The sequence below is a fragment of the Malaclemys terrapin genome, chromosome 3 (genome assembly GCF_027887155.1).
Source record: "Malaclemys terrapin pileata isolate rMalTer1 chromosome 3, rMalTer1.hap1, whole genome shotgun sequence".
Classification (NCBI taxonomy): Eukaryota; Metazoa; Chordata; order Testudines; family Emydidae; genus Malaclemys; species Malaclemys terrapin.
Window position 1 is genome coordinate 114,729,977 of NC_071507.1, and position 18,804 is coordinate 114,748,780.

At 40.6% G+C, this 18,804-nt stretch overlaps 1 protein-coding gene across 6 annotated transcripts in view; it reads right to left on the minus strand.

Annotated features, from left to right (window-relative positions):
* NKAIN2 (sodium/potassium transporting ATPase interacting 2) overlaps window positions 1-18,804 on the minus strand; it is a 763,955-nt gene that overhangs the window by 113,865 nt on the left and 631,286 nt on the right. For 5 of the 6 annotated variants that reach the window (XM_054023913.1, XM_054023914.1, XM_054023911.1 and 2 more), the window contains one exon: window positions 9,171-9,371. In XM_054023913.1, the coding sequence (XP_053879888.1) occupies window positions 9,171-9,371 (201 nt within the window). Of the gene's footprint in view, window positions 1-5,924; window positions 6,120-9,170; window positions 9,372-18,804 lie in introns of those variants that run through there. The other variant, XM_054023916.1, reaches the window with a different exon arrangement.

Below are 18,804 nucleotides of genomic sequence, written 5' to 3' on the forward strand. Positions count from 1 at the left end.
CACAACATTTGCTTCGTCATTGTTCCAGGAGTTAGTGAAAATCAATATCAATGGGCTAGTGAGCTCCTCAGAAAGCTCTTTTAAACTCTTGGATGCAAGTTATCTGGGCCCGCTGATTCAAGAATGTCTAACTTTAGTAGCTGCTCTTTAACATCCTCCAGAATTACTATATAAATTGAAGTGTTTCATAATCATGTATGACAGGACTACATCATCTGTTTCCCCCCCAAATACAGAAAAGAAATATTTATTGAACACTTGTGCCTTTTCTTTAGGATTATTGATAATTCTACCATTTCCATCTAGTAACAGACCAATACCATTGTTAGGATTCTTTTTGATCGAAATATACTTTAAAAAGTCCTTCTTATGGTCCATAACTCTGCTGGCCAGAGATTGCGCCATGTGTTCTTTTGCTTCTCTTATACATTTTCTACAATATCTAGCTTCTGATTTACATTTATTTCTATCAACTTCCCCTTTCTTTCATTTGTTAGATGATTTTTTTATATTTTTATTTTTATAGCTGTTTTTCACTTCCTCTAAACCAGGTTGGTTATTAAATCAGCGTGGTCTTCATCCCCTGAGAGTAAATGCCACAATGCACCGAAACAGATTAATAACTCCAGACCATGGCATCGGATTATTCACATTTCTTATCTGATGGCCATCAGCAATATGTTTTGATTGCTAATCATTGAGGGGGGGCATGTTGAAAATCCCCTCGTTATATATTTTAGCAAACTATAGCAATGCTAGTCTATCTTAGGTATTTAAGTACTTATATGGCCCCAATCAACACTGTATCTAACTGCCTCTCAATAGCCCTATGGGTACGGAAGAGCTATTATCCCCATTTCACATATGGGGAACTGAGGCACATAGAGACTAAGCATATTTCTACACAGCAGCTGGGAAGTATGATTCCTAGCCTGGGCAGACATACAGGCAGTAGCTCTGCTCAGTGTATTAAAATCACAGTATGGCTATGATGGCCACCTGAGTATGTACCCAGAGGGTTAAGCAGGATTGTATTCAAGCGACTGGCCCAAGCCACCAGAGTCACACAGCTATTTTTAAGCACACTCGCTGAAGCAGAGCTAGTGCATGTATGCCTATCTAAGCTGGGAATCACACCTCCCAGCACCTGTGTGACTTAAGTACTTATATCTGCACTAAATGACTTGCGCAAAGTCACAAAGGAAGTCTGTAGCACCTGGATCTCCCCTGTGCTAAACTAGCATGCTAACCATTGGGCCCTCCTTCCTCTCTACTCTTAACACAATTACATTTCATGCCAGTTTAAATCAATTTGACAATATCATAGCTTGAAAGATCATGTAAACTAAAAAGGCTATGCAGATTTCTGAGTGGTAGGGATTTACTGTAAGCAACCTGGATTAGTAAGTATTGATTATAGTTTTCTAAACCATGAAATAATTTTTAATTATGGTCTAATGGTAGTTCTTATAATGCATGTTTTCTTGTATTAATACAGGAAGGAATAAAAAAAATTGCAAACAATATACAACATACAATATACTATTAACAAGATTATTATAGTATTGTTCAATATTTACATACACTAATTTTCTTATGGTTTTATTTATTTGATCGTTAAGTTACCAGCAATAATGTATTTACAGTATATGAAGAAATGCCTATTCACTTGTTCTACTGGAGTAATATTACTGAATCATATTTAGTGGTACATGTTACACAGTTCATCTTTTCCAGGGTGTCTGTATAAGTAAAAACCAAATTGCCTAAGGTGATGCCTTCGCATTAATCATATTCCCATAACTCAGGCACTTAGTTGCACTAAAATCAATAGACTTGTGAGTGTGAAAGTGCAGAAGTAAAAGACAAGCATAATAAATAGTCCAAATCCTGTGTTGGCAACTAGATATGTAATTCTTCCACACTTATTTGCATGACTGATCTTTGTTTTGCATATTTTCAAAGTTTTGATCTACACAAGGATTTTAATTGTGTACTTTTGAAGGAACAGCCTTTTGGGAATGAAGGCAGGTAATGGCTAATCAGACAGTAGACTATAGACTGATAGAAGTTGTACATAGTGAGTCTGGACTCCACTGCTATGTGAAATGTAATTATTGTCACTATTTGTGTTACTTAAAGGTCCCCCTGTGCTAGATGCTGTACAAACACAGAGATTGTAAGAGACATTCCCCACTCTGAAAAACGTACAGTCTACTTACCAAACAGATAAGAGATACACAGAAAATATTTTCTTTCCTTTACAGATGGGGAACCGAGCCAGAGAGATGAAGTGACTTGCCCAAGGACATGCAAAAAGTCTGTTGTAGCAAATCTTGAGGCAGAATCTCCATCCAGTGCCTTAACTACAAAAACATCCTTCCTCTTTAAACAATGAGGGCCAAATTCAGATGTGCTTTAAGGCTCTGGTTTAGCAAAACAATTATGCACATGCTTAACTTTAAGCACATGATTGAATTCTATTAACTTCAGTGGGACTTAAGCACATGCTTACCTGCTTTGCTGGATCAGGGCCTAAATGCATGCAATTCCCAATGAAGTCAAAAGTGGGAGTGCTAGGCTTCTCTAGATCTGAATTTGCCCCAATTTCTGGACAAGTTCTATTTAACGCAAGAGATCTTATATTTGTATGTAGGTGTGCAGGTATAACGGATGCCATTTGACTGAGGTCAGAGGCAAGCAGCTGGCTGATTAGCCCCACCCATTGGGAAAAGACTTGCGGTTTAACTGGCTGATCTTCATAAAAGGAGGAGCTGCAATACCTGCCAGAGGCTGAAGCGATTGCTGGGAGGAACTGCTTCCGGAAACCAAAAATGGACAGAAGGGAGACCGTGGGAAGTCCTATTATCAAAAGGCTCTGAGGTAAGAGCCACAAATTTTGGGTTGAGGAACTTCTGGGGTGGGTAGGTGGGGAGCTGAGGGACTGACTTGGGGAAGTTTTGCTCTTGTTTGTTGAGGAGTCTTGACATAAACAAAGAAACCACAGCAACCGACCCTGCTGGAAACTACCTTTCCTGCACTAGGTGAGAAGGTTCCAGGCAGAATTCCCGCAGGGAGGGTGCTGGCTCAGCTAGAGCAAGCTTCAGGGCAGCCGGAAGAGGGCGCTGTCCAACAGGGCCCAGACTCTCACAGTAGGTGAAATAGTCACACGTCTTTAAACTTAGATTTCAAATTCTGATTGGACTTTATTGTTCCACACGTGTTTCTTGGAGATAATCAGAAACTCATGCTTTGCAGTCACCCACCTTATAGGAAAGAGAGGAGATAGCTCAGCTAATGAGTGATGCTGTCTATATAAAAGTAAAATAAGTAAATTAGACAGTGGTATTGGTTCAATGAGAGTGGACAGCTGTCCACAACCTAAGAATCAACATCCATGTGGTCACTCTTGTTAGTATTAGCAGAGAGGCTCAAGGCTCAAATGGAAAGAAGACTGAATTCGTTTCATAATGTGAACCTTCCAGGTCAGGATTCGATCTATGACAAAGTCAATCCTGGCAGATCTGAGAGACTGGAGGAGGGCAGATGTATCAGCCCTAGAATGGTGAAGGCCCTGTTCGCTATGAGCTGAAAAAACGGTTACCTGAGGTTAACTGGAGACACCTGAGGCCAGTTAAGAGCTGCCAGTGACCTTTAAAAAAACCCCTCTTCTGGTGAGAGAGTGAGAAAGAGAGCGAAGAGAGACAAGCTGCAGCAGGGGTAGTGGCAGCAGGAAGGAAGGGCTTCTCTGGGTGGAAGTCTGTCTCCCCTCACTATAGGGAAAGAAACTAAGTTAACACCTGCTTGGGTAAGTACTGGCAACTAGAAGCCAGCATAGCAAGGTAACGCCCCAGAGAGGGTCAGGGAAAAGTATTTCTGTTTTCACTGTGCGTGTGGGTTTGGGTTTTTTTTTTATTTTGTTTTAATTAAGAGAACAACTTCGGCCCACCCTGGGGCCCACCATGTAAGTAGGGAAAGAAAAAAACAGAGATAAGAGAAAAACCCTCCAGAGTCAGACTGATTTACTCCAGGCCCCCCGCTGCCCGAGGGAGAAGTGCTGAGGTGAAGAAAACACCCTGCCACAGATTATGCTGTTGCCCACAGTGGGAAAGTAAGCACAGCCACTGCCCATGCAGTGGGTGAAACCCTGGCTCCATTGAAGTCAATGGCATAACTCCCATTGAAGTCAATGGGGCTAAGATTTCACCCAGTATCTCGTCTGTGGATAATATCCACGACAATGATCTAATCCACAGACCAGTAGTAAACCAGACATCCTCACACTATATTTCCACCAATGACCTCATCCTTTACCTGGGACAACCATCTCCAGAGATTAGTTTGTAATTTAATTATATTCATCCCCGATAACTCAGGAGGTCTGAACATGAAATGATGACTTTGATGTACAGGGCCAAAATCAATAGCCATTAAGTGAATGAGGACATTTTAAAGTATGGAGCACGCTGAGTGTCTAAGCTACTCCATCACCACAATAGCTCAGTCTGGTCATACAGAGGAGCCAGAGAAAGAGTGAATCATTGATCAGCCCACTACGTGTTTGCTGACCATGAAACCAACACAGATGAATAGACAAATAGGAACCAAACCAAAAAGTTGCTAAGGACCATTTGGTAAATGGGAGGCAGGTGAAAGCTCTACAAGCAGAATTCTCCAGCAAGTTGCTCATATTTGCAGAAACAGACAGATAATGGAATTGAGGAAGAACAAAAGAAAGAGACAAATAATGCAAAAATCTCTACCAAATAGAGTACTTGCATTTCAGAGAAAGTCAATGGAGCCAAGTAAAAAGTAAATATTTCACAAGTAGATGGTATTTTGAAAATATCAGGTTGAATCTTTCTGTATTTTACTCTGTTTTTACTTAGTGTTCTACTTAGTAGTTGGGCCAGACTCTCACGTGGTGTACATTGGCATAGCTTATTGTGATGGGGTGGATAAACCATACACTGGAGAGTTAAGAACGCAGGAACACACCGGGGCAGCACTCACTGCTACAGAGGCATTAGGCCAAGAAGGCATTCCTAGGCATTCCTAGGTGGAGGTTGGCTGCACAGAGTCAAGGCTCCCTACCCTGCTGAGATCCATGGATCAGGTAGCCAGGAACAACCATCACCCAAGGCAAGGGGCAGAGCAGTATGAAGAGGCCCAGGGGAGCACATTAGCTGGATCTCAGGTAGTGGACTCCTGCATTACAATGCTCCAGAGGGCCTCTGGGTCAGAACCCTGTGGAGTGGGAAGGCCTGGGTTCCCCAGCCCCATAACCACTAGATGGGGCTGCCACCATGGACTGCAACTGCCAGGCACGAAGGCTCACCCCCTCTCACACTTGTAAATAGAGTTTGTCTGAGTAAGTAGTGAGTAAAAGCTGAGTAACATACCAAAATACCTCATTGATATCAGTAAGTGGACACTGTATTCCAATAAAAACTCTGTTGCTTTGTGAGACATAATGAAACTAAGGTTCCAAGTTAGCAGTTTCAACTGCAGTATTAGCTGGGAATGTGTGGGATGGTTTTGTAGAAATTTCTGCTCTAATAAATTTGTTAGTCTCTAAGGTGCCACAAGTACTCCTGTTCTTCCCTCACATCTTTTCCCAAAGCTCAGGGCTTCATACTAAACAGAACAAATCACATCCTTAGCAGTTCTGCTCTGCTAAGTACAGCAGCATGCTGCAGGTGGTGGCTGAAAAATGTTTGTTTATTTTGCAGCGCTGCAGGCTGCAGAACTAAAAATGAAATAGATTCCTTTCTTTCTTTTCACATGACCGGGTGTGGGGTTGGGAGTGGGAGTGAGGTGAGGGTGTGGAGGAGGGGAAGAGGTGAGATGATGAACAGCACAGAAAGAAAGTGATAAAATGTAGGCCAAGCTTGGCTTGAAAAGAACCAAACCAGAAACATAGCTGACAATTGAGGCTTAGCTCCCGATTTCTTTTATTTTCAATGAAGCACTGAAGAAAAGCTGACAAGCACAATAGGTGTGGCAATGGGATCTTTGAGACTGCACAGTTTCAGAGAGGCAAGCCAAGCATAGCAAGTTCACATGAGACCTCCACAATATCCGGGTGAAATCACAAGCGCTCCTTTCAAAAGCAACATCTGTCAACATAAAATCAATCAACAGCTGAGCAAAATAAGTAATAAAAAAATCAACATGGCTATCAGGCAACTATAAATGGGCACAAAGTGACTATCTTAGGCATTTCTAACACCATGGTAGATAAGCACCCAATACAAAAATCAGGATAGTCCTTGTTCTATGAAGGCATATCCGTGCATTTGGTACCTCTCTGATATCTGTTCGTAATTTGGAGGTTTTTACAAGGCTACTTGCTTTCAGTAGCTCAGAATATTGCAAACAACAGTCATCAGAACAGTTCTGTTGCTTCTTCAAAGTTACCAGCTGTATGTTAGGAAATAGGCCTTGATGTTTATTTGTATTGAATGAAATCCTATCCTCTGTGGAAGCCAGCCCAAGATCTGGGCATCACTTACGTCCCCCAGTGCTATTCTTATGACCTATATTGAAGGTATGTGGGATATCAGTGGTGCCCAGGCCTGTGGCTGGTCCTCTGCACAGGGGTGAATCTCTTGACTTTTAAGAGTGTAGGTCAGACTCTTTAATGTTCTCAAGGTATTTTAGAACTGAAAAGGAAAAAACTCTTTAGAATGTTTAATTACAGATGACTCACATAATATTTGTAATAGCACATATAAATTCCATAATCTGGCACTGTTTGGCTAGATGCCACCAAAACACTTTGTCCAACACAGCTTAGGAAGTTCTCAGGAGAGATCTCTTCCCCTGGGAACCTTAAGTGCTATGGAGTTCTTGTAGCGCATCAGCAGAGTTTCCTTTGCAAAAATACAACAGTTCCCTCTAAACCCCTCTATTTAATGTGTAAAAGGATGGGGCCAAGAACTCTCACTTCTGCCTATGCATAATGTATCTTAAGTACTCTTTTCACGAAGTCGTACACATATGAACTGCACAACTTTCTTTAGCTGCACACTTTGCAAGACTAGTAAAAAGTCATAGAAAATGCATTGAATATGTTATGTCACTTTCAAAGAATCATAAAAGTCAGCTCCAATCAGAGGTGAAAGTAAGCCGGTATGGTCCAGTACGGCGTTCTGGCAAGAGCCGGTAAGCTGTGCCAGACTGGATCGGCTTCTCCGATGGTGATTTAAAGGGCCCAGGGTACCGACCCCTGCGGGGAGCCCCGGGCCCTTTAAAGCGCCACCCGAGCCCCGCTGCCGGAGCTCTGGTGGCGCTTTAAAGGGCCGGGCGCTCCCTGCAGCGGCCGGAGCCTTTGGCCCTTTAAATCGCTGCCGGAGCCCTGGGGCTCCTGCAGCTGCAGGGAGACACGGGCCCTTTAAATCACCACCTGAGCCCTGCTGCTGCTGCTCCGGGGTGATTTAAAGGCCCTGGGGCTCCCAGCCACAGCCAGAGCCCCAGGGCCTTTAAATCATGAAAGGCCCCGCTTCTTCTGGTTGAGGCCACGCTCCCGCTCAGGACTCCAGGATACTGGTAAGTCCTTTAAGTTACTTTCCCCCCTGGTTCCAATCAGAATTATGTCCTTACTCCTTTTTGGGACATTTATCTGCAAGGAACCCCTTCAAGAGCAACCAGTGATGCTACTGTCCCTGAAAAAGCTAAGATCAACATTAACTTGATACTGGCCACGAACACACGGGGGAAAAAACAAACAAATTTAAACAACCAATTTGTAGGTTGCAATTTATGATTTTACAGTTAAAGTCCAAGATCCACTTAAGTGCCCATAAAAGAGAATTGAAAGGAAAGATTAACTTCTTTCCAGTAATCTTGTTAATATTCAGCACTTTTTACACCTTCCACTCAAAGTTGGGGTTCTGTTTTGGTTTTTTGAAACAAATTACAATTACTGAAGTCTTCCAGCACTTCTCTGTGATAGGTATCACCTCCATTTTACAGATGAGGAAAACAAACAATGCAGAAGTTCAGTGATTTGCTCAGGGTCGCAAAGCAAGTCTTTGGCAGAGCCAGAAGTTAAACCCAGTTCTGCTCACACCCACTGTGGTGTTCTGCACTTGCTCAAGCTTTCTTTTTTTATTTTTTTACTGATGGCCCCCAAAAGTCTTAGAGATTAGTTTGTTGAAAAGAGAAGAAAACTCTGCTTGTCTAACTTTGTGTTGCATGTCACTCAGTGGTTCTATTACTGAAACCATATTTACATGCAGAACAGTGGTCATTATTTATAAGAAAACATTTAAACTATGTGTTATGCAACCCAATATGATGGTCTGGAAAACTGACCCCAATTTTTGCTTTGTGAATGGGTACCTATAATAACGACAGCTATGGTAACATAAGCAGTAATAAAAGGCCTAACCATGGCTAAACTATGCTGGGATTTCAACACATTGTCATTCTGTACTTTTTCTGTGGCATGAAAAGGGAGGCCTTATCTAGAAATACAGCTGTGTTCAGACATTGACATCCCTAAAAGATCTGACGTACAACACACCATGTTTTTCTGAATGGGAACAGAACCTACACTGAACTATATTTTTTCTTTGTTCTTTCGCTCATCACTCATTATCCACAAAATTGAGTTGAGATGAGCCTGAGCTACAGACTTTGGGCCTGAACACTATCCTGTGATTATATATTTATGCAAATACACCTGTCTTTATTATTACTTTGTTCCCTCCACCTCAAGCCTATTTGTCTGTTAATCCACAAGTTGCATCTTGTCATAATCCAAGACTGTGACCTTGCTTGAGCAGGTACTATCTTTGTTTTACCCATTTGTGCATGCTAAACTCAATGGGGACTCAATCATACTCTCTAAATACTGCTGCAATAGAAACAATCATTATTATTATAGGCAAAGCTGGCAGCAGCATCTATAGTTAAAGTTTTTCCATGCTTGCTCTCTACTTCAAGCTTATTCTCCTCCCCTCCCCCCACCCCAAAGTTTAAGCAAGAAAAGCCATTTTGGAGAATGAGTTTACAAAAATATAGGTAGCTAAAAAAAATTTTTTTCTGAGTGGTTAGATGGATCATAAGAAGTCCCAGTTTTGGACTGGTGAGGCAGGTCAGCCTTCACTGTAAGATAAATTATAGAAAAAGTGCTGGAAGGGAGGTTGATTGTGAACACTTACTGCAAGGAAGATCTGAAGGGAGCTGTGAGCCACTTCTATATACTGGTATTCAAGCAAACACCCTGAGACAGTGATGTAACGATGATCCTCTGGTGCCCATTCTGGGGCTGGAGTCACAGATGTTACTGTACAGCCTGGGCCATTCTCCATCCACCAAGAACGGTGCATTGAGATATTAAAGGTCAGAATAAGATCCGTTTCCTGCAAAAGAAAAAGGGAAGGCTATAATTCTGGAATGGTACTTTGATGGGTCTTGGGGTACCCAGGATTTTGAGTCACCTTATTACTTTCCTGGCCCCAGCAAGAAGCAGATTTGCTTGCACTTAACTGGGTGTCAGCTCTGTTAGCCACCCAAGCAGTCTTCTCTGGGATATGCTAGTCCTTGCTTAGCCTTGCAGGTGAACAAGAGGTGTACCCCAGTCCCTGAGGAGGTATTCCCTTGTAAGCATTCCCCTGTAGTGTCCAGCCCTTTCTTCACTGAACACTTACAGAAATATCAGCTCTGCTGTCCCCAAGGGGACAGTGTACACACCAGCTTATTTGGTTCAGCTCAGACTCAGCACTTAATACCGCAGCACTGAGATATATTTCTAGTAAAAACAATCATAAGTTTATTATCAGAGATCAAAATTGCAGAGATAATGAGTAAGGATAAGAGAAATAAAAGCTACATATAAAACTAAAGTATAATAAGCTTAGTCTTTAGAAAGTGTAACATGTTAATGTTCTATGTAAAGAAGATTATTTGACTCCAAATGTCTTCTGCAGTGTTTCAACCAGGGCTGGTTGTGATCCTGTTTTCATTAATGTAATGGTACTGCCAGATTAGTTCCTAGGTGCAGGACAAGGGAGTGCCCTCTCTACCTCTCACATATGTTCCCCGCCCCCAAATCCAGTCTTTGCACACAGCCAGGGTAAACCCCATGGCTTGTTTTTTCCCTGTGTGCTCCTTTCCAGTTGACTCTCTATGTAACAGGGGCTACCACTGTGTTGGCTTACAATGCTTAATTTATATTTTGATAGAGAGAGAAACAGCCTACCTACTGTCGGGAAGAAACCTGTTTTTATCTTTGGTTGGTGACAGACTTTAAAACATATTTTCAGTATATATACATGACTCCTTAAACATCATTCATATGTACATTTTGCAACTATTATTAGAATCAATGTGACAGAAGTGTTTATTAGAGACCTCACATGACTCTCTTTGGTGAAGTAGAATGTACGTGCCAGGATCAGGATATTCTTGTAACCTCCCTTGCAGTTGGCATTGAGGTGTTCTTGGGTGTGTCAGTGCTAATATCACCCCAAGCACTTCTCTAGACATCTCACAGTAGGCATAAAGAAGGCAAGTGCAGTAAAAGAACTTCATTTACTCCTGAAAATTGGAGAAATCTTGTCCCCTGTAGCACACTCAAGTAATTGGGAGTTGGCATGGGGGTGTTGGTCATGTGGGAAGTGGAGAAAAGTCATCTTCCAACACAAGATTTGCTCCAGGCTGTTACTGTAGCCCTGAGGCTATAGTTGCTCCTAACGCTACTGTGCCTATGCTGAAATGGAAGTCACAATGGCTGATGGACATGCACAATGGCAGATCCACAACCCCATCCCAGCTTCTTCCAGTCCATCCCTGCCCTGATCCTCCAAGACCTACAAGGTAGATCCCAGGAGCTGGTCTTCATGGAATTGAGGAAGTGCAGTCCCACTGCAAGTTCTCCCTATATCCTTTCCTACCCACCCGTGAAGCAGAGCCACACCAGTTACACTGCATAGGGGACCCTCTGCAGTCATGGAAGAAGAGGAAGACAGGATTTGCCTGTTATATGTAGCAACCACTTCTGAATTCTTTTGTGATGAATAGTCTCAGCCCTCTAACTTTGTATCAATTTTCAAGGAAGCAGCAATTATCCATTGCCCTGTCCAAAGGCAATGGGACATAGCTAGAGTCAGAAAGGCAGGCAGGAAGGCATCCTGTGAGTTCCTCACAGCTGGTACACCCCAGATGGTGCGAAGGAATATTTAATCAGTCACACTTTAAGGCTACGTTTATAAATAGTTTATAATGGGTCAATAAATGATTATTAGATGTAATAAACATATCACAACCAGGAATTGTATGTGTTGTAGATGGTGGTAAGGACATCAGTCAAAGGTGTTATAGATTATTATAAGCAACCTACTGGCTGCTGGACTTTATAACAATTGATTAACCGTTTAGTAACCTTTATAAATGTAACCTTTGTGTAAAGTGTCAATCTGCACATGTGCTCAGTCATGCAAAGAAAAACTGCCATTAGAAACATCTTTTCAGAACCAAGCTCTCCTATAAGTCATCCAGAGTAATTTAAATTTTTTCAGCCTGTTGATAACATTAATATTTAAGACCCTCAAAGATTTAAAAGTCACTATTTAACCAGGTTTGCCAATGTGAATTGAATATAATCACCCCATTCTGCAGATACTGTGTGTATTTTCCTCTTCCCTCAAAAATACTCACTTTCCTATTGCATTTAAGTCATAGGCTCCTTCTTTGTACTAACTCAACCAAAGATAATTCAATCCAGATAATTTGTGCATAATTTCATGACTGATAGATTAATCTGGGTTTGCATTTGCCACCATTGTGCGGCTGAACATATATTAAAAAATTGCAGTCCTGCCCTAAGGCAGTGATGTTGCTGCTGAGTATGTCTTAAAATCAATTATTAATCTGCATGTACCTACCCGACTACCAGATAGCAGAGCCAGCTGTAAATATTTTTGCAATCAATAAATACCATAAAAAGCAACAGAGGGTCCTGTGGCACCTTTGAGACTAACAGAATTTAGTCTTCTGTTAGTCTCAAAGGTGCCACAGGACCCTCCGTTGCTTTTTACAGATTCAGACTAACACGGCTACCCCTCTGATAATAAATACCATGAAATCCCATAAAGGCCTTGCAGGTATGGCTAGTGCTATTAATGTGAATGGGGTTACTCGTAATAGTAACTTCTATGCCTAGTGGCAAGTGTTTGGATAATCAGGCTCCATGTGAACATTTGGGCAAATAGTCAAAGCTGCCAAACCTAGATATATTCAGGTCCAATGAACTGAATACTGGGGTTCAATTTGGCAGACATTTTAAGACAAACTTCGTAACACTAAGAACACTCATAGCAAAGAAAGCTACCCTTATTTTGCACATATGTTAAGCATGTATAATGAGGATGCTGCCCTGGAAATAGAGATGTACAAGACAAAGATTCTGGTTTTATATACTGTACATCTATATTGCAGCTGGGAGCATGTTTCACAGCACTGGTAGATAGATGCACTAGCTCTGCTTGAACGAGTGCACTGAAAATAGCAGTGTAACTGGGGTAGCACGGGCAGCAACTCAGGCTCATTGCCCGAGTATGTACCCAGGGGGTCTGGGCGGGTTTGTATTTAGGAGGCTAGCCCAAACTGCTACCCATGCTACTCTGGATAACCTGCTATTTTTAGCATGCTAACAGGAGCACAGGTAGCATGCATCTGTCTACCACACCAGGAAGCGCCTTCCCAGCTACAGTGTAGACATACCCACATGTTTCGACCCATAACCCATATTGAAATAAACAGAGTTGAAAATCTAGTGTATTTTAGTGTAAATCTAGTGTATCAAAGTTGTAAATCTACTGTATCAAAGTATTAAATAAAATCTAGTGTGTGGGGGAATATTTGAATATAGAAACAACAGAGGCAGAAGTAATACAATGAAGTAGAGAATCCTAACACTTTATATTAAAATTACTCCAAAAGGAAACCAATTTTTCTCAATACCTCAGCTGTCCCAAGCATTGTAAAACAACATCTGGAATGATGAATCGTCTTTATGTGCCCAGAACATCTGCCTGAGTAAGAGTTCTTTGATTGCCTTTTCCTCACAAGAAAATTGGAAGTCCCCCCTACCTGGCATAAAGAGACTGGAACAAAGGTGAAGATCTCACCCCACCAATATCTCTGCTGAAGTAAAGTTAATGGATTTATACTGGTATGAGTGAAATCAAATTTCATCACATTTTTTCAGAAGAGTTTTTCCTCTTTAAGTCACTGTAGCTACCATGAGAAATTCTTAACCTTTCTACTCTCTTATCAGAGCAGCAGTAAGAATGAATAGGATTAATTGTTTCATTCTGTTTTATAGCTCACAGTGAACTCAGAAGTATCACGATCAACCAACATTTTAAAGAAAATAAAAATAAGAAGTGCAAAACGAACTCTGAAAAATAATACAAAAAAATCAAGAAACAGATATGGAATAATGTTTTACTGTGTATAAAGCTGGAAGTTTTAAAAAAAGAGCAAGAGGGGCTGGTCATAGAGGGGCAAAATTCAACCCTTGTGTAAGTGGACACAACTCCATTGATTTCAATGGAATTATGTTCACTTACACCTGGTTGCATTGATCCGCAGACATATAAATGAGAAGTGCAAGTAAAATCCAAATGGCATAGACAATATAATTACACATTAAAATTTGCATAATTACATATTCCAATAAAACATTGCACATTCCAACCTTCTTCAATTGCTAAACCTAGCTCCTAAAGTTTCACAGGAATGATTCTCTATTACGCTTAACAGTTTTTTTTCAAAATAATAGTTTTTGACATTTTATTTGAAAGCTGTGATTAGTATGAAATAAAATTGCTTTAGACAAGGATAGACTTTTTGGGGCCATCAGTAAAAAAATAAAAAAAGAAAGCTTGAGCAAGTGCAGAACACCACAGCGGGTGTGAGCAGAACTGGGCTTAACTTCTGGCTCTGCCAAAGACTTGCTTTGCGACCCTGAGCAAATCACTGAACTTCTGCATTGTTTGTTTTCCTCATCTGTAAAGTGGGGGTGATACCTATCACAGAGAAGTGTTGGAAGACTTCAGTAATTGTAATTTGTTTCAAAAAACCAAAACAGAACCCCAACTTTGAGTGTAAGGTGCTAAAAAGTGCTGAATATTAATAAGATTTTAAAACTGCAAAGCTGAGTCAACAACTAAGAGAAATTTATTATAAGAAGCAAAAAGAGGTGATAAGCCAAACAGGATCCTGGTTTCAGCAAATACATCCATATGTCCCAACACAAATCTGAATATAATAGGCCTGATTTTGAGCTCTAACTGTTGTAAGAGGAGTAAAAGGAGTAACTCTTTTGAATTCAAGGGAATTACCATATAAAACTGGTACAAGTGGGCTCAGAATCAGCCGAAGGGTCCATTATGTCTCCCACAACACAAAGTGAACTAGTTAGTAAACCAGTGTGCAAAGTAAGACTAAGGGGCAGATCTGCAGCTGATGTAAATTATCATAGGTGCATGGGCTTCAAGTCCAAAGAGCCTTTGACAATTTACACCAGCTGAGGATCTGGCCCTTAAGTGTATGTCATTCCATCTACAGGCAGATGAGACAAGTATCCATAGTTGGTGGGTGGCGAAGGACCACTGTGTGTGTGAAAAGTTCTAATGACAAAACTGGTGAGCTCTGGAATCTCTTTGAAAAACTGTGTAAGTCAGTTTGAGGATGGATGCGTCCATCACTAACATCCATTATGCAGGAGCACTCAGACCTCTTCATGAAAAACTCCTCTCACTATTTACACACATTACTATGCACACTGTTTGAATACAGTTTTAGTGGACATAGAAAAAGTCTATAGAAGCAGCAAGGGATTTTTTTTTTATCCTCTTGTGTATTTCCTGTATGTGTTCTTTTCAACATCTGAGGTTCAGATGTTATTCAGGGAAATGCTGAGAAGTAGCCTGATAAGCCTTGAAGCTGAGGAACTTAACAGGAATGTTGATACATGCCGGGCATGCCGATAGGGTATTGTTCACAGCCTGTATGTCAAGGAAGATTTTATTATCCTAATTCATCAAACAGTTGCTTCCTCTTATGACACAAATACATCTGTACAAGCTTTATTGATGATTACTGTGAAGCTTTTGTAAATCCTGGTGATATTTACAAAACCTGTTAAGGAAAATTAAACTAGATTTTGTTTACGCATCAAGAAAGAGAAACTGGGAAATAATATTTGGAAAGGTATCTTTGTTGTCATTCTTGAAATGACAAAAGATATTTGATGTGGACATGCGAGGATTACGTAACAAAGCTATAGTCTGGAGATTCCAGAGAGGCATTCTAAACTCAGATGTTTTTGAGAGGAATCTGTCTATGAAATTATAATTTCAGTTTATCCTAGTATTCTCTAAACCATACTGATCACTGATAGTTATGTGACTAGTTTAAAACATTGGGCTCTAGATTAACCCCTCAGTGCATAACAATTTATGCTGAAGATGACATTAGTGAAAGGTCCCTGCAGTAGACTGTCCACCAAAGGAGTACATTGCATTGTCAGAAAATGGTCACAACCTCTCTTGCACTAGGGGACAGTAAAAGGCCAGCGCGTGGACAGAGATGGTCAGGGGTTATAGTGAGTCAACTTTTCCATTACAAAGGTTCCCCTATGGAGTTCTGGCACTGGTTAGAGCAGCTCATTCTAGAGAAGACCTCAAGAGAAGGCAGCAAGTAGTTGCACTTCAGGGCAGCTGCCTCATAGGGAGCAACAAAGTTTGCTGGTACAGGGAGATATAATTTCTACCTCCCTTATCAGCTTCAGTTAATCTGGTCATCATGTCATGGGAAACCAGATGCTTTCATTGTTCTAATTAGGAATTGCTGAAATCTGTGCAAGCCTGCAATGTTTCAATACAAGTTTTGTCAAATACAGCAGTGCAACCCCACTTGTTTCATTTTTCAAACACACACTATCAAGAGCAAGCTGCTTGGAGACTGAATTATCACATGCAATTTCACTGATAAAAATCAACCTCTAAAAGCTTCTATAGTTCTGGGTGTTTTGGATGCACAGAGGCCTCTCCAGGCAGCTTTTTCTCCTGTTATCTCACTTTCCCACATCTACTAGTTCTCATCTGGCAGTATCATTTTCATCATGCAAGCAGACCTTTTTCTCTCTAAAGAAACATCTGTATTCACCAGTGGGGCAAAACAATGTAAAGCAGCCTGGCATCCGTTCCCGTAGGCAGACCTTTTCTGTCATCCTTGAATGTCTCAAAATTAGTAATAGGCACAGAAATTCAAATGGTTGTATTTTTTATGGAATATGACTGATTTATATTTTTAAAATTGGAACTGTAAAGGTTATTAACCAGAAATATATAAGAATGAAGTAATCACATCAAAAAGTTTCACATTCATATACAGTAACTATATAATGACACCATTGCCTTACTCCTGTATAAAGATCATGGATTTCTAATTGCACACTTTCATTTCTCCTGTTGCATATTGATTGATCTCTGTCACTCCTTTCTCTTGCACATGGATCTTTGGGTCCCTTTTTTTGATTTGATTTCTTTGATATTTGGGGGTCAGATAACCCTAACATACTGGCCCTGAATCTCCTCTCACACAACCAGTTTTACATCAGTATAAATGTGTTATTTTCATTGGTATTATTCCTGATTTTCATTAGTGCAAGAGAGAAGAATCAGGACCATTGCATGGCCATCTAATTGCTGATTGATAAATCAGACATCAGAAGCACGTTCATCGGGATGTTTCACCAATGTGTTAAGAAGTTCCCCAAATTCATCTAAAGTGAGTTCTAGGGATGGTATTCTTCCAAGTTGCCCACTAAATCACATGAAAAGATATTAAGAAATATGGGGATGACTGAGCCCCTTTGAAATTACTAAAGAAATTACAAAATCCTCCAAAATTTCAGAACACTGAATGGTTTTGTCACTTAGTACAGCAGAATACTAATGTTTTGTCCACTCCCATCCACACTGTCCTGAAGCCTTTTGAGCTATGATTAGTGCAATCTCAACTAACATCTTAGTTCTACCTTTTAATAGAACAAGTACATTCAACATGGCTAAGATTTCTGGTCTGTTGGAGGAAAACTCATAACAAGATTTAACTCCAGCATATTCAATGCCATCAGTCAAGTAGCACAACTATTATTGTGGGAGAGTTCAGCTTCACTATAGGCTTAGCAATATGCTCAGCAAATGATCTGCATAGTTCCCCACTAAAAAATATTACAAGGAAATACTGTAATATCTCACAGTTTGTGCTATGGGAACCTAGAAGTTTTGTTGATGCAGCTGTACAGTGGGCCTGATTCTACTCATACCAGTTTTATCATGGTATAACACCACTGATTTAAATGGAATTACTCATGATTGACACCCGGTACATGACTGCAGGATAGAACCTTTGTCTTTTGGTATCTCCTTAGCTCATCAGTAGCAAAATATAGGATACTGTAAATTCTGTGGAGAAGTATTTTCAAACTTGGACACCTTACTTAAGTACCCAGTTCTATATTTGGATGCTCAAATCAACTACTAGGTGTCCAGATACCTATTTTAGGGAGCTATGTTCCTGTTTCAGTGTGAAAATGTGAAACCAGGTGGCCTAATTTAGGCTGATAATTGGGCTTTGTGCATTTCTTTTTTCTTAAATGAAAACAGCACTTAATAGAGAAAGAATCAGGACACCATCCAATGCTCCTAGTCTCCACCATCGTTCTTCCCACATCAAAGTTATTCTACATTCTACATTCAATCTTCTCTTGCAGCTCTTTCACATGTTTCTCTTCATTTTGGAAAGACTTCCAGGGTGTTGGTTGTTTACTAATAATTAAAACTGTATGAGTCCATTGGCTTATAGTAGTATTAATGTTTCTCATGTGCAGTGTAGAAGGGTTTTTAAAAACAGTTTAGTTGTACTTTATTTTCAGGATAGTTGCTATATTTCTTGTCTTGGTTTATCCAGGCAAATATGTAGATCAATAGTGCTTAGAATTCATTGAGACAAACAGAAATAACCTCCTAATTCTAAATAAAACACTAAGGACATGGATTTATTACATTTGGACAACATCCAAAAGATTGGGTCTAGCTTCCTCTACCAACCAGGACAAAGCTAGTTGGCTGCTGAGGCTGCAGATGGAAAAGTTTAAGCCAAGGAGAAAAAAATATTGAGACCCAAAAGAAAATATTTTAAAATTTTCCCCTTCTAGAGTGATTGATTTGCTATCTTAGCTAAAATATTATTTATACACCGTGCCAAAAGCACTCTGTTTGATCAGCTCTATCCAATCCAGAGTTCTAGTTTTAGCCCAACATAAAATCTTTTCTCCAACTATGCCTCCAGCACTGGTGGGCTGCAAAAGAGTGTCACAGAGCTGCTATTACAGCTCTCCACCACCTGGAAATTCTCCCCATATATGGGAATATATGGCTATTTGGTGAGGTCTGCCTGCTTTATGGTCCCTTTGCACTGGTTGGAGTGGCACAAGGAGAACAGACAATTCCAGGTCTTTAGGGCTCCCAATGGGGGTAAGGCAAGGTTAAACCCTTAAACCCTTATATAGCTTGCCTAGACCTTGGGTCTGGACATGTAGAAGTAAAGAAGTTTTGTGCCCCGGCTTATTCCCACTGCCCCAGGAGTGGGTGAGTAGAGGGGATGAAGAACTGGTGGAGCCTTAGGGCTTGTCTACACATGAAAGTTTAATCCAGAATAAGGTAGGGTGTGAATGTAAAGCAGATTGGCTATTTCTGATTAACTACATGTGGCTGCTGT